The sequence below is a fragment of the Colletotrichum spaethianum genome (assembly GCF_022836535.1).
Source record: "Colletotrichum spaethianum MAFF 239500 DNA, contig01, whole genome shotgun sequence".
In the NCBI taxonomy this organism is placed as follows: domain Eukaryota; kingdom Fungi; phylum Ascomycota; class Sordariomycetes; order Glomerellales; family Glomerellaceae; genus Colletotrichum; species Colletotrichum spaethianum.
In genome coordinates, this window is record NW_026054771.1 from 2186547 (window position 1) to 2210020 (window position 23474).

Consider the following 23474-nt stretch of genomic DNA (forward strand, 5'->3'; position numbering starts at 1 on the left):
TCGTGTATGTATCTGTCGTCATCCTGCTGACTCTATGTGAGTCGAGAAGGCCGTCCCTCGCATAGTTGGGGCTGCTGACGTTGCTGACGTTGCTGAGTCTGCTTGCCCTGATGTTGTTGGCATTGGCGACGTTGCTGAGCCTGCTCGCTCTGTTGATGTTGCTGCCGCCAGAGCCGGCATTGCTTTTTCTGCCCGTGCCGTCGAAGTTGCCAAAGCCCCATGTCGTAGCGGCGGAGTGTGTCGAGTCGCGGTTCAATGAGCCGAAGCCCATGGAGAGGGCCGACATCCGCGGAGAGCACCAGTCGACGGTCGGGGCGGCGGCGGCTCTCGCCAACGGTGTGAGATGAACACCGTCCTCGAGCTCTATTCCGTGGTCTCCTTCTCCCTTTGATATGGTCAGCACCCCTAGTCTTTTGCGACTCGTGTGTTCATGGGCAAGGGAAAATCAACGTACTTCGCCTGGTGAGGGGCACAGCCATTGAGTGCCGCCGCCATCCTCACGGGGTGTAACCAGGGATTCTCCATCGTCGCCTAGTCTGTTCCTCCCAGGAGACGTGTCGAAAGTCTTGCTCAGGCCGCTTCGGCGCGAGGGCGTTGATGAGCTGAAGCCATCCTCGGAACGATGGATGCGCGGCGCCTCCACCTGGTATCCAGCCGGGCCTTCTTCCTCGATATCTTCAAGGGCAGCGTCACCCGGCAGACGGTTTCGTGGCGGCTGACGCGGATCCGATCCATCGCTACGAACGTAACTTGGTTTTCCCTGGAAGCGTTCTCGCCAGGCTACGGCGCGCGGCGCTTGGGACCTCAGCCCCGCGCGGTACCATATTAGCTGCCACAGAGGGCGGAGCGTGGCGATGGACGCAGCAGTAATACCGATGCCGGGCTCGACGGTGCTCCACAGAGCAACATCGGTAGTGGCCCATAGGAAGTCGTCGCCGTCGAGGAGGGTCGGTATGTAGACTGACCGGACGACCGTCGCCGCAGAGCCGATGGCCGCAAAGGACAGAATGCCGAAGGCAAGGAGCCGGGTACGTTTGGGTAGTGAGAGCGACCAGACGATGAACAGCGGGAGGATCCCAAAGGACCAGTCTGCGAGGCAGTTGATAATGGAGGCTGTGTATGTCATGATGAGAACGACGCGTTTGCTGAAGCATTTACCCTCCACGCGAGGCGATTGTTCCCAAAAGGTCTGTATCGGTCTGCATTGGAACATGACCATGAAGAAATACGTCGTGCCAAAGAGAACGGTGCCAAGTATAAGAATGCGGAGAATCCATATGTGGGTGCGGCGGATGGAGACACGAAGTAGGAAGTATCCAACCGATATCTTGAGAAGACATGTTGAGATGATGTAGAGTAGCTCGCAAATGTACCAATACTACAAGACCGTCAGTGAGTGTAACATTTGGCTGGGTATCAGTGTAGAGAAAGCATCCAGGCCATACCATGAGAGCGTCGCGATTATGTTCCGGGCTGAGATCGATTTTGTGTCGACCGGTGCCGTAGCGAACGCCTTGAATCTGGGTGATAAGATACACAGTGAAGATGAGCTGTCAGTGGTGTTAGCCAAGGGTGTCCCTCACTTTCCATGCGAGCTCGCTGTATACCATGAGGCCAATCATCAGCTTGTCATCGACCCCAAGAGAGCGTGTGATCCATCCGCGACAGTAAATGCGCAGGCCGACAGCGATCCAACACAAGACGAAGAAGAGGACCGCCACGGCCAGCACTTGCCCGCTGCGATCCTCCATTATATATGGACGATGGCAACGGCATCCGCAAGCAGTCCCTCAGAGGTTGGTGTTCTCTATCTTTGTGTTCACCCAATCATCATGACAAGGGTGGCATTGATTCGTCGTAGGTGGGTCGACAGAATGGGATGTGCAGAACGTGATCCGAGTTGGCGGGACAAGACCGGGGAAGAACGCGTACAACGGGGGAAGAAGGACCCGTCAGGGTCCAAGGGAGGGAGGGGGTTGTTGGGTATACATATCATGACCTCTCGAACGGAGTGGCGCTTGGTTTAGGGGTAAGCCTGATAACTCGATGGGCGAGCCAGCGGTAAGAATAGCCTAGTGTCCCGGGTGTGCAGAGCCGGGCGAACTGACCGTATGGGTCTAGGCAATAGTGGCGGGCGGAACCGTCGTCACTGAACGCTCGTTCAGTACGGTTTGAATTACAACTTCTGCCGCCCTCTGGGTGTTTGCTGGCAGCTTATGGCGAGGAAGGGAAAGGGAGAGTTTGTGCGCACACGTAACTATGTGTAAGAGTAGGGGGATGAGCCTAACAGTGCCTACACACTGGGCAGAGTTTGTCGTGTCTGCGCAGTTCAAAGGGGAAAGCCATGAGACCACTCGGACGGATAGGAGGCAGCCGATCTAGCAAATACGTGCCTCGCCAATGAGGATCGCAAGAAGATGTTGGTAGATTTAGCGATTGAGATAGTGTTTCCGCCTAGCGGTCCGAATGGCGTCCTCGGCGAACAGACGCTAAGACATGGTTCAGAGTTGAGGCGAGCCAATCGTCAGGTAGACGGGGACGCGACTCTGGAACAGGTTCAGTACCCGGCGACCATGCGGCTCGAGCGGTGCGTTGCTGTGCGGCGCGCTCGAGCACCCATCTTAGCGGCAGACGGATGGAGAGCGGTGGGCCGGAGGTTCTGATTCTTTTGGGTATAGGCCCAGGAACGGATGGCCCGTTTTTTATGTTGGCTTTCCTTTGTTTCAGGGCAGCAGTTGGGGGTGGGAAGCATACCTTCTTTGTAAAGGAGGCAGCTCTTGTTCAGACATTGTGTAAACGTTGAAGTGTAAAATGATCTGTGGTGACGGTGGCGTGTGTCGTCGAGGGTGGCCGTCAGATATGTCACTGTTGTTGACGTTGCTTTTGGGGGGACGAATGAAGGCGCTGTGCAAACCATATCAAAAAACCCCAATGCAGAAACGGGCATGCAGTCATGGAATGGACGGAACAGAGTTGCGAGATGCAGAAGGAGCGATCTGCCACACTTGCGCAGGGTCGCAACATGTTTGACGGGAACTGGAAACCGCATTTGGACGTGTCTTCGTCTCGCAGATGAAAGACGCGACGGATGCAATCGGAGATCAGAGTGAATCTTCCACGTTTCTTTAGGCAAACCTTAACGCACATGCAGCGCACTGATCCCATCACGATTTTGAGAATTGTATTGTACTCGAATTTGCATTGAAGTTTAATCTACGTGTATCGCGAGAGCGACAGCAGTTTCATGGGGATGTCATGCAACCCTGGGTTGCTTGTCTGAGCCTCGAGATCAATCAACGTCACACCGCCCGTCACAGCAATGGGGGAGAAGCCGAAAAGGGGCGGGACAGCTCTGTGACATCCCTCAGTCCATCTTCACCTCAACGCTTCTTGTTCTTGCGCTTGTTGGACCTGCCGCCAGTGTGCGCACCAGTAACCTTGGCCTTGCCCAGGGAATCGGTTGATTTTTCGAGGAGCTCGAAGTCGTCGGCGGCGGAGTCGGAGCTGGGAGTATGTTGGATTTCGCCATCATCAGAGTCCAAGTCCTCAGTATCGATCTCCAGATCAACGTTGTTCTGGCCGAGAACGCGGCCGACAGTGCGGTTGTAGGCCCAGATGGGAAGGCGGACGAGCGCGGTATCGTGGATGGTAGGTTGAGGTAGCTCATTGGGCTACTTAAAGTTAGTATCGACCAACGAGTTTCGTGTAGTGAGTGGTCGTCAAGCTTGGTTTGCTCTTCTGCACTTACATCAAGGAGGTACTGCTCGGTGTTGCCCTCTTCATCCTGCTCCTCAAGGTAGACGTCGCCGACGGAATCGACCACGAGGATCTTGCCATTCTCAGCGACAACGCGCTTCTTCGAGCCGGTAGGGCCAGTCTGGGCAACGGGAGTCTCGCGAGGGGTGGCGGTGCCGCTGCCGGCGCTGGCAATCTTACGGGATCGGCCTCCGCGCTCCTTGGCGGCCTCTCTGCGGGCGGCCTGCTCCTGCATACGGCGCTGCTTGCGGTTCATGGGCTGCTGGGGACCCTCCTCGTCGTCGGCCGGCGGGGCGGGGGCAGGCGCCGGGGCCGCATCGATGCCGGGGATATTGAGGTTGTCACCCCACGCGGCATTGCGTGCGAACTTGATGTAGCGCTCGACAAAGTCCTTCTGGCGCTTCCAAGACATGTACAGAGCAATGTAGTGGAAAGCACCAGCACCCACGAGGAAGACGCCGAAGAGCACGGTGCCCAGGCCGGGACGGTACCGATTGTAATAGTAATTGGTGCCCTTCCAAGCCGGGAACCCATTCTTCAAGAAGTGGTCGTAACGGTCGCGATCAGGGCCGCTGAGGATGTTGCGCACGAGACCCAGACGAGCCTGACGCTCCGAGGCGATCTTGACGGCAACCTTGATCTCCTTCTGAGTAGGGGGCTTCTGCACGGTGACGCCGGGCTCCTTCTTGGCCTTCTTCTTGGCCTTGGTGCGCTCGGCGATGAGCTGCTGGCGGACCTTGTCAGGGTGGAGGGTGCGAGAGATCTTGCGGTAGGCCTTGGTGATCTCGTCAATGGTGGCGCTGTTCTTCACACCCAAAAGATCGTAGAAGGTCAAGTCAGGGTTTGACTCGTGGGCCCTGATCTCGTCGCGAATGCGGAAAATCTCGCGATCTGCCCATCGTCTGGTTAGCTGGAGTTGCGCCGAGGAGTTGCACGGCTGGCGGCGCGCTCACCTTCCTTGCTCCAGGCCGCAGCCAGGGGCGACATGACCAACAGGCCGACGGACAGAATGCTGCTGAACTTCATCTTTGCGGTGCAGCGTCCAGATGATCCCTAGTGTAGAAGAGGAGAGCGGCGCGAGATGGCCGAAGGGTAAAGGAGTGTCGGAATCGAAATTCGAATCTGGGGATGCCAGGTGTTAGCTTCGAGCTTTCTTTGCAGCTACGTGGGGAACATGTGGCATGGAGCTGCCAGCAAAGCAACAACAGCACAGCGCGTTGGCCACATACCTTTCTTTCCCTTTTCTCCTATCCCCAAGAAATTCGAGCGAATAGACTTGTCAAATTGACAGAGTCCCGTCCAGTAGGATTCCGTCTTGTCTCTGGTGAACAAGAAACGAAAATTTCTCCCACAAAATTGCGATTAGGAAATGTGGTCTCTTTGGGGAGATTCTGGATGAGGTGGAATTTCCCGTGGACAAGGGAGCTTTTCGCCTCAGACTTTGGCTGGGGGTGGGAACACATGCGTAGGAGGCGGTACCGCCATGGCCAAAGGGTCGTAGGTACTGTAGGATGTCAGGGGCCATGGGCCATGGGCCTGCGCTGCAAAAAAATAAAGGGCCCGACTGAAAGGAGGAGGTTCCGGGCAGGGATTCTCGCAGCGTCATGAATCGCACCAGACCATGTTGGGCCTAGACTCATCCAGATCTCGCTCCCTTAATTATGTGGGTTTGATGTCTTCTTATGTAAGGTGGGCGCTGCTGAGGTAAACCTGGCTCGGTGAGTCGACCTTCTTTGTGCGCCCGTCCATCCACCTTGTCGACGATCCCAGGTGAGTCTCGGTGGGTGCGGGTGTCGAACCCAGGGCCTCGGTGAACCCTGCGTCCTACCTTAACGGGTATATGTGCAGGTAGGCGCAAAGTATCGGATTGCCTCCCAATAGTTCACCGGGCAGGTTTGATCAGCTGTGTAATAATCGGAATGGAATTGCTGGGGAGACTGGTGAAGAAGTCAGCGAACCTGCACACTATGATCCATGGGGAGAGCAGCGACGCCATGCTTCCAATGCATATACGTGATTATAGTAAGAACCGCACAGTAAAACAGAATATACAAAACAACAAAGGAGATCATCTTTTTTCCGAGGCGACTTTGGTGAACGGGCTTTTGTCGGGCTGGTTGACTTATGATGATGTCACAGGCTATGATGGGTGGAAAGAACAGAAAAGTAGATGGAAATGGGAAGTGAAAACAAATGGAAAAGGACTGAAATGAAAACTCCCGATGTGGGTGCTGTTTCCCGGTTGGGCCGGCCAGCCTCTTTCTTCCACTTCCAGGTCGGATACTTTGCCTCGGGTCCCTCTTCTTTGGTCCCTACTATGGTCGTACTCGGCTTTCCTTGGGCATCCAGCTGGTACTCCGAACACAGCGACTGCCGCAGTGAGGCTCGATTGAATCAAGCTCTCACTATTTCCCAAATCACCTTATGTTTCGATCACTGCAATGAAATTAACAATATTTTCGTCTCTGAACTTTCACTCAAGATAACCCACCAGCCGTCAAGCCTCTCTAGCTCCAAGGCTTACTTCGAGAGCGCATTTTGTATATATTCCCCTTTTCCACTTCCCTCGGCCAGAGCTCGGACTATCAATACAAAGCTTTACCGCTGTTGCCAGTAGTGCACCGGCTTTGGAAAGCCTTCAAAATCGTCATAGAAACTGAAGTCACGGATATCCTTCGGAGGCGTGTCCAGCATCTGCCCGAAGAAGTTGGGTGAGAAATGGCTTCCAACGCCCTTGCGGCACATCGCGCACGTGAACTCCTCCACCCACTTCTCCCGTGTCAGGTAGTTGTTGCCTGCCGGTCGGATCGGCTTAGAGGCCAACCACTGCTTCATACACCTGCGCCCGACGAACTTGTTGCAGCACGGGAGCTTGACCGGCTCGTGGAACGGAAAGTGATCCCAATCCTCCTGGCACAAGGGACACATGCTGTCGCCTTGCGCAATGGCCACCTCCGGCGGCGTCGCAAACATTCGAGTCTTGTGCTCGGCGGTGCGGTTCCGCGATTTCATGTCGAGAAGCTCAATCTCCCTGTTGCGCTGGATGATCTCGTTGGCGGTGCTGCTCGCGTTTATCGACTCCCTGTAACTGTCCTGGACCTTGAGGTTGCCGTCGAGAGGCCACAGGTACTCGACCCACCAGATACACTCCTGAAGGACATCGAACGCCGCCAATTGCGTGTCCAAGGCATATAGAGAGGGATGCGAGGGGTGATCGTGGACCTGCGGGTTGGGCCAGGGGTTGAGCATAGCGAGCAGGCCGGCGCCGAGGTACATCATCACGCTCTCGTGGAGTCCAGCGTCCAGCGCGAGAAATTGGTAAACCCATTCCAGGAACTCCATGCGCCGGTTCAGCGAATTTTCCCAGTCATCGAACCCGATCCAGCGAATCCCGCATTGCTGCCAGTAACCCGCTTTCGGGTGCTCCTGAGAAACTTCTTCGCCTCTCTGCTTCAGCTGTGCCAGACACGTTCTAGCCATGTTGCGGAGATTGTGATACCTTTTGTCGTAATCCTCTCGTCGGAAGTTTACAAACGTCATCAGGAACGGCAAGAAATCGTTCACCGGGTGGTATTTGGAGTACAGGTTGTCGGCTCTTTCAGTTGGTTTCCAGTCATCGTTCTCGGCAAAGCCCTGCGTCCACCAGTAGTAGGCATACGCGCCTTGAGGCCCGCTCCTTGATTCGAGACTGTTGAGGATAGCTAATGCCTCGTTCTTCCGTTTAGAGTACGCAGTGTTGGCGCGCCACTCCTCCTTCGTCGCCTCACATTCGCAGGCCAAGGTTCCGTGGCCGATGTGCGCGTACTCCAGCTTGCAAAAGGTTTCAGGCCAGGCGACCTCGATAAACGTTTCCCAGGTGGAAGTCTCAGACTGTATTGATAGGGGCTTCAAGAGTACGACGTGAAACAACTGGAGCAACTGAAGCAGGTACTTTTCCCTGTACTGTTCAAAACGGTGTAGCACCTGCTGTTCCATGTCTACCTCGTTGGATGGGACTTGCAGAGGTACCTTGATTTCGCGAATGATCTCGTCGTGTTCGCCAACATGCACGTCGATGCTCCCAGTGCAGTACGAGCATGCGCCTTTAAAATACTGTATCCTCATCCCTACGCATGGCGACCTTGCGCAGTCATGGGAGTATAGGTGAGCGCATCGTATCAAGTTGTAGACCCAGTGGATCTGAAAGCCCTCGGCTACGTTGTCTTGTGGGCTCTCTTGATTCTCCCTGAAAACATTTTGAGATTCCTCGATCAAATGGTGATTGAGAACGTCGTTTCTAGGTTGAGGGTGGTTATCTGATCCATGTTTAAGATCGCTCGTCGGTGTGTAATGGGGTGGTTTGGGGCAAATATACCTCCGCCACAGTTCCATGCACATATTGGGACTTTTCGTCGCTTATGTCCTGACACTCTGTTGCTGTTTACGTGTTTTCTGGGTTGCAGTATGCGGAAATGAGGCTTGAGATGCGGTGGGAGTCTACCGTCTGGAACTGTATGCAGACGTGGCAGACTTAAAGGCCTTTATCAAATCGATGCTTCCGGAACTGCAGTAAGATGTTCTGAGCTGATATTCGTCGCCATAATCAATATCTGAAAGGAAACAATCATGATTCTGTCATTGAGCTTTTGCTTTGACATCTTGAATAATTGGAACAAGGGCCGATTGTCAATAACGAAACGGACACGTAAACAAGTATGCCTTTTGAAAAGGGAAGGGAGCCTCGGAATTGAAGCATCATCCAATTCAATTCATCGGAGATATTTCCGAGTCTAATTCAAATGGAGTAAGTAAGAATCATTGGCGGGACCGAGAACTAAGCTAAAAGGTGCCCCTTTCAGTCCTTAAGATTCCAAGCCCTAGCATCTCGTACTACACTTGTTCATCTTCAAAGCATGCATCGTATGGCCTTACCACATTACCTTTGGCTCTGTCCGAAAACAACATCTTTTTGTTCCCCTGTACCACCTTTTATTCTATTTTACGGATGCGTACAATGCGTAGACATGACTTACTTCGTTCGCCTTCCCGTTCCCTTCCCTCCCAACGCTGCCGCGTCTGGCCAAGGAAGCCCAAGGCAATCCGCTGTGTATAGTTCCAAGCTCTACTACCACAAAGCTTGTTCCCGTGTTGCAATAAACATTAAAATACTGAGGACCTCACTCTTGATTCTCCTGATCCTCTCCACCTCAGTCGCCCAACAACTCCATCCCGCGCCAGCCTTCTTGCGTCCCAGGACGACACTTCACGAAGAGTGCAGATCCAACGGAGGGAATTACAGAGACCTTGAGAGCCAAGATTGGAGGAATATAACGGGTGAAGGCCCCGCTAGAGCTCATCACGCTCGATTGCATGAATCCGGCGGTATCCTTTTGTCCCACCAACACCCCTCGAGCGCGGATTCAAGCACCAGCCTGCTTTTTCTGAGCTGTACGACCCCCTTTCGGAATTGCCTGACGTGGAAGACCAGTTTGAGGTTCCCCGTTATGAACTGACTAATATGGCCGACCTGATACCAGAGTTATCGAACGCAACTTTGAGAACAGAACTTAAGAGAAATATTGCAAAAAGTGACAACCTGAGTGCTATCTTAATGAGTGGAATTGTTTGAGAGTTGCGAGGCTTGGTATCCTTTTTACTATGCCCAGCGAAAGACGCGTGCTCCGAGTCTTTTGGGAACGTGGCATCGACCAACCCCCATAAATTCTGCTGATAATAGGATCCAACAATCGTCATGCTCAATATCTTTTGCGAGGAGGGGATCTGACTTCCTTATCAGTTGATCCGTTCGGCGGTGTGCAGTTTTTGGTTGTTTCTCACTATGGCTCGGAGCGTCACGGCCCCACAGCGGACTCCGGAGCCGACATTCGTCGTTGGTCCACTCCGGGGAATTGCCGATTTTACCAAGGTCACATACCCAATTCAGATATTACCGCCGAGGACTGTCTGACTTTACTCTACCATGAAAATCTGACTAATGGACGTATTTAAAAGGAAGTCGAACGTTAGTTAATTGGCTAATAGCTAAAGAAACATTGACTATGTATGCCTCTGAAAGGTATCTCTCAAACGTCTCGCTAGAGAGCATGCAAAAAATGCTAACAATTATTAACTAAAACCTGATGCTATACCCCAGATCTCGAGTTCGGACTCACTCACCCGTATCCTGTCAATCGACTCTTAGGCAACATCCTGACTCACTGAACAATCCTTTTGTGCCAGGTCAAGCCCCTGGCTCACACTTAGAAAACTCCCACGTGCCTGCTGAACAGCCAGAACGACCCAAGCATCTAGAAACCTTCTCTACGTTTGCTACAGGGATAAATACAGATGGGTTTTGGTTGCTGGGCTGTAACAATCCACCACACACCCTGCTACATGGCGGCCCGCACGCTTGCACATTAGACACTCAAAGAACCTCATACCAGCGGCACACTTACACAAATCACAACTTACACAAACAATCCCAAAGGCAGCAGCCATGACCAAGCTACTCACACCTTCACGCTGTTGCCGCCGACTCCACCGCCTATGTTTACGCTTTTGTGACGTCTTGGACAACAGCTGGTTCCTCAAATGGGCTCTAGAGTTCCACCAGAAACCGTTTCCCCCTCCTGGTGTACCATACTTGGACGACGAACCAGCTTGGAAGGTGTACCTTGACCACAAGACGCCCATACAGAAGAAGACAAAGAAAGAAACCCTCGACTCTAAGCAAAAACGCCTTTCTGATCCCGAGAACCCGGCCTTCGGTGTGGTCTATGGGCATTTCGAGTTTTCCGTGGCTGCAGCAACTCGTCTTCTTGACTCTGGGAAAGGCCAGCTCGCTGTCTGCAACCCCGACCGCCTGTCTCTGCTCCATGATGACTCAGAGCCATCACTTGCTTCTGCGGGTATTGGAAGTCCTTCTTCACACGCACTCCTGACTTTGTGCAACTGGGACAGGGACGAGCCTCTACCAGAAGAGCGGGTTGACGTATCTGACACCCACCAAAACGAGATATTCTCAGAAGAACCGGCCTCACTGACCTCACCTCTCCACCCGCCTTTTGATCGTGTAGAAGGCTGTGGTTGTGTTACTCCTGATGACTCTTGTGAGGTCCACTCGGACGAACATATATTAACTGCTCAAGCTGCTTTCTTACTATGGCGGCTCCAGCCTAGGTTGGTTGCTGTTCGCTCACCATTACCACCACCTCCCCCATCATCATCACCACCTGCACCTATCTATAGAACCTCGCTCAGCCAAAACCCGCGTAGACGAGGCGTCGTCTTCCCCTTCATTTGAACCCTACATCATGCCCTGGAAGAACAGTCGACTGAATGCGAAAACCCCGTAAACGGTGGAAATAGGAGCTGGTGATATTAAATACGGACGACAACTCAAGCCCAGAACCTTCCTCTGGCCTGTCGATGGCCAAACACTTTTAGCAAGACTCGAATCAGATTTTTGTTCTCTATCCCATGCCCGGTACGCCGACAATGAATCTTTCTGTATCACACCTCAGTCTACCAGGTGTTCTTCCCCTTTCTTTGATTTACTTGTTCTTTCCAGCACCACCGGCGGCGGCCTTCTTCAGGGCCTCGTGGTTCCTGCACCACTCGTCCCAAGCCTTCTTCATCTCCTCCTGCACCGCCGAGCCCTCCTCAGCGTCCCCAATCACGGCATCAACAGCAGCGCGGTCGCCCTTTCCGGCGTAGAACACGCTCGAGGCCGCGATCAAACACGCCGGCACCGCCGCCTTGGCGTGCGCCTTGGTCTCGCCGGCCTTGAGCTCCTCGTACACGCCCCTCAGGACCTCGAGCGCCTCCTGCTTGTCGACCTTCTTCTCCTCCTTCTTGCCGCCGGCGACCCCGGACCTTGCCTTGCGCAGCTTCTTCTGGTAGTCCTTGATCAGCTCAAACGCCCGGTCGGACAGTGTCTTGATGGTCGACGTGCGGACGAGCTGCAGCAGCGGCTGCAGGACGGCGAGCGCCGTCGGGTTCGCCGCCTCGTTCCTCACGTAAACCTCGAGCAGGTCCAGCACGCGCCGCTTGAAGTTGACGACGGACTCCTTGGCGGCCTTGCGCTCCTTCTTCTTGCTCGGCGCCGCCTTGGCGCGCTGCTTGAACACCTCGGCCAGCTTGCTGTCGAGCTCCAGCATGTCGGAATCGCTCATGTCCGAGTCGTCGTCCGAGGTCTCGGCCTCCTGGTCCTTATCAAGCCGGTGGCTGTTGAGGATCTTGCTGAGTGCGTCGTCGAGTGCCTCGAGGTTCTTGCCCTCTTCAGCGTCGGCTTCGTCGTCAGACCCGGATTCTTCGTCTTCGTCCTCGTCTTCTCCATCCTCCTCCTCGCCATCGCCGGCGTTGAGAGCGACAAACTCTACGTCCGAGTCCACCTCGACATCGGAGTCAAGCTCGTCGTCGGACTCGTCCTCGTCGTCTTCCTCCATGTCCTCGACGTCCATATCGTCTGCGTTGACATCGTCGAACAGCGACTGCTGACCCTTGGCGCTCTCATCAGCCGAGAGAACGTCCAGTAACAGTTCCAACGCCTTGGGAGAAACCCGAGTGGTGAAGTTGCCAAACACCCGTTGCGAAATCTCTCGCAAGAGCGACGATTGCTGTGAGACGAGAGACAGCAGAATCTCAACCAAGAACTCCGCAGCACCCTCCTCGTCCGTCTGCAGACGAGTCTGGTACTCCTTCAGATCGCTCAGAAGCTGGAACGCGTCCGGTTCCTCGTTGTAAAGCTGGAAGATGGCGATGGCGTGGAGGAGAGCCAGACCCTGTGCGATCTTGACCTCATCCGAGGCGTTCTCGCCGGCGGAGGTGCTCTTCTTCATGAGCTTCTCCAACCGCTTGCGTGCCGAGTTGACTTCCTTCTTCATCTCGCCTTCCATGCGGATGTACTCTGGGTTGATGGACAGAACCGCGGTGCAGAGGTAGTTTGAGTCCTCGGCCTTTCGGGAGAGCTTGGCAAAGGCAGACTGGAGACGGCTTCTGCTAAGTTCCGTCACGAGTGAGTTTGTGTTCTCCGGGATCCAGATGGGCTTGGCGTATGCGAGTGAGGTCAGCTCCTGCAGAGCGGGCTCAGGGGCCGAGGTGGTAAGGCGGAAGATGTATTCGATGTAGACGCGGAGGTCGAGCTTGACCGCATTGATGTCCTTTCTGTGGCATTGTCAGTTTCAGGCCGCAAACGAACTCTTGGGGGTTTCGACGTACGACGTGGTGGAGGTCTTCATGACAGGCCCGCTCAGGACCTGGATGACATCCTCGCCTGTCTCGGCTTTCACATGCTGAAGGATCTTGTCGACAGTCTTGCTCTTGGTCATGACATCGAACCGGTACAGTCCGTTGTTGTTGATCAGGTTGTCGAGGATGATACCGGTGGCTTCGGGGTGCGCCGCAGAGGTTTCCTCAATAACCTTGCAGGTCTTGAGGGCTGCGCGGTGCAGGAAGCGGTCCTCTTGTGCGGCCTGGTTGATAAGACAGGTCATCAGGTTTCTGCTGAATAGAACGTCAAGGAGATCGTCGATGTCGGCGTAGCTCTGGAGCATCTTCTGGAAAACCAGGAAGCCCCTGAACTTTTGTCCCTCGGTGGCGGTCTTTGCGAAGAAATTGTCTGCAAAATCAGTTAGCCCTGTCTTGGGAAACTTGAGCACTAGGAGAACTTGCCATCAACAACCCGCTTCCAGAACGCCCGGAACTCGTCAACATGCTCAGGTCCCCTGCGCAAGAAGTGGCGCACAATCAGATCCCAAACAAAGTGCAGCTGAGGGGTCCAGTTGGCCTGCTTGTTCTTGCTGAAGCTGCCCCCTCTTCTTTGCTGGTGTTGCTGCTGCTGCTGCTTCTGCTGCTTCTCCACGTCGTCCTGGCCACTCTCCTTCAGAATACCCGCAAGCTCGCCCAGGTTCCTCGACGAGAGAGGGTGGTGGTGTTTCGATTGATCGCCGCTGCTCAGATCGGGACACTGCTCGAATGCGACAAGCCAGATGCCCACGCCCTCGGGGGTCTTGGCCCAGCCCAGCTCGACGAGCTGCTGCAGGACCATCTCAACGCGGCTCCGGTCCAGCTGCGCCAGCGCCTGGGCCACGACCCACCCGCACTGTGGTCGCAGCCAGACCTTCTTGTTCCCCAGCTTCACCAGTAGCCTCAGCACCTCGTTCCACCTCTCGGGGCCCTCTTCGGGGGTGAACAAGACCCTCGCGCGCACGAAGCACTCGAGCCCAAACAGCTGGCCGAACCACAGGTCCCGCTCCTCCTGGCCCGGCATGTTACCACCGACGTGCGTCCTCTCCAAAAGCATGTCAAGAACCTTTTCGAAGGTCAGGCCAGGGTACTTGTCGCGGCTGAGGTTCCTTGGCGGGCCGAGGAGCTGGCTCAGAATCTCCGTCAGGACGACGCTGTATCCCAACCTCGACGCCGCTCTCCCGCTCGCGAGACCGCGGAACAACCGCCAGTCGAGATGGCGCTGAAGCACGGCCTCGGGCACGCCCTCACCGTCGAGGAGGCTGGAGATGATGGCGCCGGCGGCCTCGAGGCGGTCCAATTCGTTCTCGCTGCTGAGGAGGTCGTAGAGCTTGGCCTCGCGCACGCGGTCCTTGCCGGTGGAGTTCTCGACAAAGAGCTTCTTCTCTTGGAGCATCTTGGGCAGCCTGGGGCCACTCACGGCATTGGTACCTTCGGCGGCATCGTTCGAGTCGGGGGTATTGCTGCCGTCGGCCAAGGCATTGTGGGAGTTCTTTGCGCGCTTGTTGGATTCGGCGGCCTTGAGGGCTTCTCTCTCGGCGCGCTTGCGCTTTGCGCTCGCCGTCTTGGTCATGGTGTCGTGTTTGTCTTTGCGTCAATACCCTTTTTCGCAGTCGCTTCGAAATGCGAATTGGGCTGTCGCGGGAAAATTGGAATGGTTGCTTTTTCTCAAGTCTTCCTTTCCTCGACCGTCGCAAACGCATTGATCGCCGCTGGGGTCCCGTCCAAAAAGTTTAGAGAGCAAAAACATTCTGCCAAGATTGACCGCCTCGACCACCAGTGGCGCACATCACCTCACCCATGCCCCGCCGTTGGTGGTGATCCCTGTCTGGGTCCACTTCTACCCGTCCACTGATCCATTGCTTATTCCACTGCTAAATCTCTACCTGCTTTCACTTGGAATCCACACCATGAGCAAAAGTACTCGTCTATCTGAGCCCGAGACACTCGACCGTCTGTTCTGTCTCTTCCCGTCTGTGCCCTCCCATCAAACTTATATCATGAACACAAATCCCGGTTTGCAGAATTTCGGGGCTTCTAAATCTCTCCCCTCTCTCTCTCGTATGTCATCGGTGGCCTGGTCCTCGCCCAACTCCCGAGCTGTAATCACACACACCGTGACATTCTTTTTTCGGCCTCTCCTCCTATTGCGGATCGTCCAACAGCGTTGCGCGTGTCAGCCCGCATGGCGCTAATTTTGCAAATCTGCACGTCGACTAGCCATGCCGGGCAAGCAATCACACCATGTCATCTGTGCTTCACACATATGGTACCCCATCCACCTGCCTTTCCTTTTCCCTAGATCCATGGCCCTGGACGGACCATGATTGGAAGGCATGTCCGACACTGTCGCTCACTCATCGCCCAAAGCCCACAAATACGAAGTTCTCTGCGCCCGACACGAGCTGAAGACAACACCCACATAACGAGCCTCGTGGTTAACGCTTCTCGAGTAGTCCTCGTGGCACGGCTAGAGTTCAAGATGGTCACTGATGCACCTACTATGTAGTGCCAGTAGGCTTTCTGACGCCGACCGCAAAACTCGTATACCCGCTCACGCCAGCAACGATAGGCTGGGCAGGAGCTGTGCACGTGCGTTGGTCGTCCTTTTCTTCTTCTTCGTTTTCGCGCCGCATCTCCTCTTACCTTGCCGGACCCGAATGGGACACACATTCTAGAAGCAAACGGCGACTATCAGGCGAGAGCCAATGATCAGAAGGATGACAGAGACCGGGGACTCTGCTGGAAATGTGCAGTCCGTCGCGCATCCCTGGACCTGCTTGCATCTTTTTCTTTGCTTGCTTTTTCGTTTTTAACCGATTTCGCAAAGTTGCCAAAGTCGTTGCCTCCCCCTGCAGACAAATACGCCTTTGCCCAGAGCTCTGTAGACGAGAGCACCTTTTTGGACCCTGATGGGAACTCTTCTGTAGCAAACGCCACCTCAACTTTATCCGCCTCGTGTACGGATAGGTTTGTGTCGTCGGTGGATACGAAGACCCGTGGGGCCACGAGCAATCGACCATTCTCTTTTCATATACGAGTGTATGTGCAAATCTAAGCAGACAGGGGACCGAAATCTCCCGTGCATAATGGTCATATTGCGCTCCAGGCATCGCCCGCCCACCCTCCTCCGGGCTCACCAACATCTGCAGTTGCTATATATTCAAACCTCGCATCCTGCCGCGCTGGTCGGCGCGCGTTTGTCCTCTTGTCGCTCGAGTGCTCGAAAGGATGCGGTAGTCTGTCGTGCTCCCACAAACCCACCCTCCAACCTGCCAATCATCGCCAACACAGCCTCGGAGAGAGAGAGGCGTTGCGTCAACGTCAACAGCAATGTGCTGACAGTTTCCTGGCCTTAATCTGACCTATCTTGCCTCATTATCCTATCTAATCTTAATACCATCTGCTTACTTGCGGAAAAGCTTAATCGTCGTTCACTTCTCGGCCATCGTCATCTAGTATCACCACAGACCTTGGACATCAAAACTCAAAACACCAAGCCAGACATCACGACACAATGTCACTGGCGGCCGTCCTCTTCCCAGCAAAGCGCCGTAGGCCCTTATGGCTTTACCTCGTTCCCCCAATCCTCTCCCTCCTCCTCCTAGCTCATATCCACTCCTTCCACTTCCCCTCGACCCTCCTCCCCTACAACACCAACTCTCTGGCCTATTACCACAACGACCACCACCCCTCGGCAGCCGCTCACCTCAAATCGAAACCCGTCCAGCACTTCTGGAAGTCCCTTCAGACCGCCCTCCACGCTGCCGAGCCCTCCCTCCCCTCCCCCCTTCGCGCGACCCTCGGCCCCCCCCTCTCTGAGGACGAGCTCGACTCGAGCCCCTCCTCCACGACCATCACAAACTCCACCCCGCGCCGGAACCTCATCGCACTCGACGATGCCTCCCTGGAGTCCCTCACGGCGCAACACGCCTCCTTCGTGTCCGCCATCAAATCCACTTTGTCCAAGAAACTCCCCGTATGGAAGGGGACCCGGGGCGTTGTCATGACTGCCGGAAGCGGCTACCTCGGCACGGCCCTGACCTCGATCCTCATGCTCCGCCGCTCCGGCTCCCGGCTGCCCGTCCACCTCTTCCTCGACACCCGCGCCGAGCGCGCCGCCGCCTCCGACTTCTGCGACGGCATCCTGCCGCGGATGGCCGTGGAATGCCTCGTCATGGAAGACCTCCTCCTCGCCAGCAAGACAAAGGCCACCATCAAACACTTCCAGTACAAGGTCCTCTCGATACTCCTCTCCCCCTTCCAGCAGACCCTGTACCTCGACTCCGACGCCTGGCCCGTCCACGACCCGGAACCCTTGTTCGCGTCTGAACCCTTCACCTCCCACGGCCTCGTCACCTGGCCCGACTTCTGGCTCGAGACGGCGTCCCCCAACTACTACCGCATCGCAAACGCCACCCTCCCGCCGCCCCGGCCCCTCACCCGGCGCAGCTCCGAGTCCGGCATCTTGCTGTACGACAAGGCCACCCACGCCGACGACCTCCTCCTCGCGGCCTACTACAACTGGTTCGGCCCGGACTGCTTCTACCCGCTGCTCTCCCAGGGCGCCCCCGGCGAGGGCGACAAGGAGACCTTCCTCCACGCCGCCCAGGCCCTCGCCCGGCCCTTCTGGGACGTCCGCACCCCTGTCACCGTCCTCGGCCGCTGGATCAACGGCACTTTCGAGACCGCCACCATGCGCCAGGCCGACCCGGCCGAGGACTTCCGCCTCTTCCGGGCCGCCGCCGCCCGCGACCACGCGCGCGAGGACCCGGACGAGTCGAAGCGCAGGGCCGCCAAGACCTTCTTCATCCACCACAACCTCTTCAAGCTCGACGTCGCGGCCGTCGGCGCCGCCTCGGACCCCATGTTCCGCCTCGACGAGGAGGGCAGGGCCGGCCGGCTGTGGGGCCCCGGCGGAGGCGGCCCGCTGATCGAGGACAGCGGCTTTGACGTCGAGCGCCGCATGTGGGACGTCGTGCTGGCGGCCAGGGACTGCGGCTCGGCGTCTCAGGTGTCGGACGACCGCTGCGGGCGCCTCGTACGCTGGTACGAGGCCGTCTTCGGCGAGGCGCCGCCTCTGGGCCCCGCGTCTACGGTGTGGACTTGAGACGGCGTCCTGGAGGTAAGCTCAGGGGAGGGGAAAGGAAACGACCGAGACGCATCCCCGAACTCAGGGGGCAAGGATGAATGAATGACTTGGAACGGACGCCGCTCATACCGACTCCTATGAATCGCGCAAACCTGCTACGGAAAAGGCCCCAGGAACGGGAGCTAGCAGGCCCACGAACGCGATCGATACCCGCCCAGGGGATAGAAAGACATCACGGGCGCCGAACTGCGATCCGCCCTTAGCTCAGGAGATTGAATCCGGCAGTCATCCCCTACACGCCCACCATTCCACACCGTTCGCCACCCCTAACTCTTTCTTCTTTGTCTCCCCTCCCGCGGGGGAATGTTTGATGTCTTGGCTCGGAGGGACGCCTTGCCATCTTCGCCCCGGCAAGCCCGTTCCGTCGAGAATGCTCGACTGGGCTGGCGCGAAGGCCTGGACCGGCCGCCACAAACGCATGCTGGTCGACCGCGCTGTCGTGAGCGCCGGCCGGTACCAGCGAGAAGGGGGGCACCGTCAGCGATTAGGAGGATTCTCCTCCCCCCGCCGCCGCCGTTTCTCAAGTATCACCGTCAACATGATAATTTGAAACCAACAAAGAAAAACTCAAGCTTGACACGCGCGCGGCGCCCACCTCGAAAGGGGTATGCATACACGCCGCGCCCGCCCCGCAACGAGGGAGCGATCCGGGCACCCACCGGCGCGAGGAATGCTACGGGGAATTAGAACCGGCGCCGCCCAGAGGCTACACCAAGACGGATGCCGGGCTCGGCCGGTCGGTCGTCTGACCTTGTGGCGGTCCCCCCTTCCTCTCGCCCGATCTGGCCGTTGCCAGTTTCCCGTTGCAGTGTGATCGAGGTCTTGGGGAAAGTGGGGGATGGCGGTACCGTAGATGAGGAGAGCTGAGGGGGGAGACATGCGCAAGCGAAAATGGACCCTGAAAATGTCGTTGAAGTCGTCGCGGGGGGAACCACCCGGGGACAGACAGACAGACAGACAGGGCCGTCAGATAATCGGACAATTTTTTTTTGTTCTTCATTAGTTTTTGCATAACCCTTGTGATGATGTTTTAGGACTGGGGGGGCGTTGGGTGGCGCATGCGGGGGTTCGCCCATCAAGTGTGACCGTGACGAGGGGTTCAGATGCGTTCAATGTTTGAGATGGATGATTATCAATCCAAGGCGCATTGCGCAGCTTCATGCTCCTCCCAACACGATCGAACGAGGCGGAGGGTATACCTTGCTCAGGCGGCTCGTTCGTGCGCCAACTGGAGGCTGATCTGGCTGGCACTTGCGGAATCGGCCGGTGTACATGCTCATGCTTCGTTCCGCCGTCGCGCTGGGTGCTTCTCGTCGCGACATGGACCGGGGGAATGGAGGAGGAGTCGGGTCAGACAGGAGCCCCCCGTCCAGTCGGTCAGGTGGACAAGGCAGACAGATACGTTGTAGAGCTCGTTCCCATTGTTTGGCGACACTGCAAATGGAGAACCCGGCTCGCCGGGTGATATCGTTCGTTTCAGAGACCGGTGCGCGGGATCCTCTACGAAGGGTCGGCAGTGTTGGTAGCAAAGCTCAATTAATGAGAAACCGTCGGTCCCCAGTTCAAATGCACGGCGACATTGTTTCGACCCAACTTTGGGATCTTCGTATCGCACTCAAGCGAACAGCTACACTACACTACATCGGAGTTTTGGGCCACTCGTCTTGGAGCTTGCATCCCCGTAACTGCCCTTGCAGGCTTCGATCCTTTGCTGTGCCTCAGAATAGAAGCTCCCCCTGATAGTCAGAGCGGGGAACCCAGTCCAGCGACGTTCGGAATCCTCCTCCCCCCCCCCCCCCCCTCCATCGAGTCAGTCTCAGCCCAGCAACACCCAGCAGTTCCGGGGGGCATGGTGAAGAGAGTGGCATTCTGGGAGGCGAGAGCGAAATACTTAGAGAGAAGGAGGGGTAAGCAGGGCAGTTTGACAGCCCTGCGCATCACGATATCGTCAGCACATGCAAGGCGGCACTCTGCTCGGCGCGACTCCATTTCCAAGGCGACCAGGTGGAAGTCAAGGCTCGGCTCTCTGGCATCCCGGCGAGCGATGATGTGATGTGATGTAGTGCACCCCGCGGAGCTGGGTGTCGACAAGACGAAATCGGAGGTCGTCCGTACGAGGATACCGAGGCGCGTCGACTCCACCGCGCCGCAACTCGAGTCTCGTCGAGGTGACGAGGTGAGCAGGCGGGAGCTCCCCAAACATCCCAAGTCCAAACCGAAGCCCGAGCTGAAGCTCCACCGCGGACGTTTCCTGTACCTAGTGTTGTTGAACCTAGTGTACTGCCTGCTGATGCTGATGCTGATGCTGATACTGTTGCTGGTCCCCTGGTTCGTGCTCCTGTGCACGTCCCCGCGTCCTCCTTCGAGCCCCACACCCCCACACCACCATCATCATCAGGCCCGCCAACCGGACCGTACTGCCAGCTGCCAAACGCCTGGATGACGGCGGCTAAACGAAGACGTCACACTTTGGAACCGCCATCCTGGCGGAATGCACGTGACTTCGCGTTGGAACAGGGGTCTCGGAAGCAGGGTCTGCAGAGGCCCATTGTTTACATGAGTCGCGAGCCCGCAGTTTGTAAACAAAAAATGTGTCCCGCCTTGAAAACACGAGTGCCGTGCCGAGCAAAAAAAATCAAAAAAATCCCCCTCACTTTGAGCAGAAAAAGACGTCTGTCTTTCCATTCCCGCACGCAATGCAACGCCGTGGCGCCCCTCGACGCCGGCACCCGCGTTCCTGCTTCACCATGGGCGTCCCAGCGAGGAGGGGGAACAAAGGAGAAACAGAGGAAGCCCCGTTACGGCGTCGAACGGCACCGTTGATCACACCAACTGGGCCCGGACTAGAAGTAATTCTCAAACGTCGAGGCAAGAGCCGAGCGGCCAAGCAGATAGGAGTTGAAAAAAAAAACCCCCGAAATCAAAATTTGAAGAAGAAAAAAGAAAACCTCATCGTTTCCCACGCTCTGCATTGCCCGTAACTCGAAGCTGGCGTGGATGCGCGTTTGATCGCGGGCTGGGCTTCCCGGAAAATGCACCAGAAGGAGGGGCAAAGGAGTGAGAAAAAGAGGGGAAGCAAGCGACAGGCTCTGTGCGCGACAAGGCAGAGAGCTGAGCAACCCGAACGACCGGGGGAGAGGGGCACCGAGGGGAAACGCCATCGCGGGAGTCGGTCACGAGGCATCGCTTCATGTTTGCCTGTCCGGTGGACGACGAGACTTAGTAGCTAGCCGGTCTGTCGGCGCCAAACCCTGAGCTGAAAGTTTGGCTCTGGCAAGCTCCCGAAGCCATCGTGCTGCCTCATTGGATTGTTCGTGACGCCTTGTCTTCCCTTATCATGCAGGTAATCTTCAATAGCGCAAAGGTGGGCTCATCAGTCCAGCGTATCGTGCGGCCTCGTAGCGCCGAATGGCCAAGGTCTTGTACGCGCGGGTAAATAAACAAGGTAAAGATATCCAATCCGGTTTCTCGGTGGGCTCTCCGGTCAGTCTGACTCTTGACCGACATGTTATCGTATTGCGCCCCCCTCCGCCTCAGTGATGGTGTTGTTATTGTCGCGGTATCCCAGTTTGTTGTTGACGGGTACGACGGCCGCCGATGTGGCCATGGCATCGGCATCGACATCGGGGGGCCACTGGCATGGCGCTGATGCTTCGAATTGTGAAAGTGCTTCAGAAAAAGGACGATGCGACCGCATGAGAATGACGGCCCGGGTGAGCAGGATCTCGATACAGATGGGCGAGGCGAGCTCTTCATCTCCTTGTCTTGGGTCTTGGGGAAGAGGGTCTGGAGGCCGGGGGGGGGGTTCTTGAGAAATGACGATCACTGCCAGGCTCGACCCCGAGGGGATGACGTCTGTCGCAGGGCCGGACTAGGCTGCCGCAAGTGATCGGGGCGGGAGGTGCGTGATCGATGATTTTCGCATCGAGATGGGATTTCTTCGCACCGCCCTCTACGTCGCCGCCCATTCGCGGCACGCAACCCAATAGCTTAGCTTGGTGGCCCAACGGTGGTGGTGATCTTGTTTTCCTTCCTTCTTCCGTTCCTCCTTCGCGGTGTGCAAATACCGGGTGAGACCATGTCCCTCGCCATGGGAAGGTGCCTGAATGCCATGTTTTTGTTGTGGCCATTGCTTCTCGAATTTCCTTCTCGCGTCTGATGAGTCAAATCGCGATCGGGAGGAAACACACAGACGGATGCACGCCAACACCACCCACGACGACCCAATGGTGTTACCCAGCATCTTGTCCTCGATCTTATGTCAGTAAATCTCCGACCGCTTGGACGAGAGACATGTTGGGGGGGGGGGTCTCGGTGGCTTTCTGGGCCTGGTCCGGGATCGGGCCATGTGGGAAGCTGGACAACGGGATAAAATCATGTCCATTTTGCCCTTTGACAATCTTCATCAACGCCCTTAGGAGTCGGCCCAAACAGCGTGTCGTCTTGGACCCATGTTGGCGTGAAGCTCGTGCGATTGATAGAGCAACGCGAAAGGAGACTCATCTTGTCGAACCGGGGATGTTCTCCATGGCGCCTCAGGTTGCTTAGTAGGCCCCCGCGGAGTTCCCGACTTTCGTCACAAGGTTCGAGGCGCAATTCGAATAGTTTGGTGCCTCAAGAGGCGGCCCGTCAGACGAGACAACAAGCTCGTCGAGACAGCCTGCGTCAGCCACTGTCAGTGAACATTTGAACTCTCCCGGCCGCCTTCACCGACCGCCGACAGGTGCGGATGCCTGTGCACCACCACCCGCTTTGACTTGAAGCTTTCGGCTCGCAACCGCCGGCCCAGACGCCAGTCGTTCGTGGCCCAATGGCAGCTGGACTACGTGGCCTGTCACTCCTCGTAATTAGTATGTCCGCAAGTTGCAACTTTCTCGCGGGGTTCCAGGGCTCGGCGAATTGGTTTTGGTGGACGCGCCCCCGTAGCCGAATTTTTTTTTTCTCTAACCAAGCAACCGCAGATTGATGCTGGTGCGAGACAGGGTGAGCCTGCCAATATCAACAGGGTTGACGATAGCATCAGCGCCTTTAGCGCAGTCAAGAGCTTTATGACCCGGTCTGTTCCATTCTTGAATCTGGGAGCCTCATTCATACCTAGTGGCATAATCCCTGGCCTGGAGGAATTCTTCAAGGACCGTTCCAAGACGAACAGGTGACAGGACCGGCCAAGGTCATCATCAACCTTGAACAGGCTGTGATCAAAGCAGGATATGCACTTGTCGATCAAAGCTGCCGAGCGAATGATGGAGGGGAGCTGTCCGAGAACTGTCCAAAGTAAACAAAAGGACCCCTAAGACGGCAGGCGTCTCGAGGGGAGCCGGGGATGCTGCATGGTTTG

At 56.3% G+C, this 23474-nt stretch overlaps 7 protein-coding genes across 7 annotated transcripts; 2 read left to right on the forward strand and 5 right to left on the reverse strand.

Annotated features, from left to right (window-relative positions):
* Positions 1-445: 445 nt before the first annotated feature.
* Positions 446-1751, reverse strand: ColSpa_00595 (uncharacterized protein; the record flags this gene model as incomplete). Its single annotated transcript, XM_049266807.1, has 3 exons — positions 446-1378; positions 1446-1550; positions 1584-1751. 3 exons carry the CDS (start codon positions 1749-1751, stop codon positions 446-448), a joined length of 1206 nt encoding a protein of 401 aa, XP_049122764.1.
* Positions 1752-3380: 1629 nt separating this feature from the next.
* On the reverse strand, positions 3381-4782 carry ColSpa_00596 (putative J domain-containing protein; the record flags this gene model as incomplete). The annotated part of the gene is made up of 3 exons (XM_049266808.1): positions 3381-3671; positions 3749-4647; positions 4710-4782. 3 exons carry the CDS (start codon positions 4780-4782, stop codon positions 3381-3383), a joined length of 1263 nt encoding a protein of 420 aa, XP_049122765.1.
* Positions 4783-6354: 1572 nt separating this feature from the next.
* On the reverse strand, positions 6355-7731 carry ColSpa_00597 (uncharacterized protein; the record flags this gene model as incomplete). The annotated part of the gene is made up of 1 exon (XM_049266809.1): positions 6355-7731. The coding sequence occupies one exon, from the start codon at positions 7729-7731 to the stop codon at positions 6355-6357; it is 1377 nt and encodes a 458-aa protein (XP_049122766.1).
* Positions 7732-11051: 3320 nt separating this feature from the next.
* ColSpa_00598 (uncharacterized protein) lies at positions 11052-13250 on the forward strand (the record flags this gene model as incomplete). Its single annotated transcript, XM_049266810.1, has 4 exons — positions 11052-11089; positions 11309-12035; positions 12378-12677; positions 12819-13250. The coding sequence occupies 4 exons, from the start codon at positions 11052-11054 to the stop codon at positions 13248-13250; spliced, it is 1497 nt and encodes a 498-aa protein (XP_049122767.1).
* On the reverse strand, positions 11292-13292 carry ColSpa_00599 (DNA polymerase V; the record flags this gene model as incomplete). Its single annotated transcript, XM_049266811.1, has 3 exons — positions 11292-12062; positions 12300-12903; positions 12958-13292. The coding sequence occupies 3 exons, from the start codon at positions 13290-13292 to the stop codon at positions 11292-11294; spliced, it is 1710 nt and encodes a 569-aa protein (XP_049122768.1).
* A 104-nt stretch (positions 13293-13396) lies between these two features.
* On the reverse strand, positions 13397-14557 carry ColSpa_00600 (DNA polymerase V; the record flags this gene model as incomplete). Its single annotated transcript, XM_049266812.1, has 1 exon — positions 13397-14557. The coding sequence occupies one exon, from the start codon at positions 14555-14557 to the stop codon at positions 13397-13399; it is 1161 nt and encodes a 386-aa protein (XP_049122769.1).
* A 1944-nt stretch (positions 14558-16501) lies between these two features.
* On the forward strand, positions 16502-18094 carry ColSpa_00601 (alpha-1,2-mannosyltransferase MNN21; the record flags this gene model as incomplete). Its single annotated transcript, XM_049266813.1, has 1 exon — positions 16502-18094. One exon carries the CDS (start codon positions 16502-16504, stop codon positions 18092-18094), a length of 1593 nt encoding a protein of 530 aa, XP_049122770.1.
* Positions 18095-23474: the final 5380 nt, after the last annotated feature.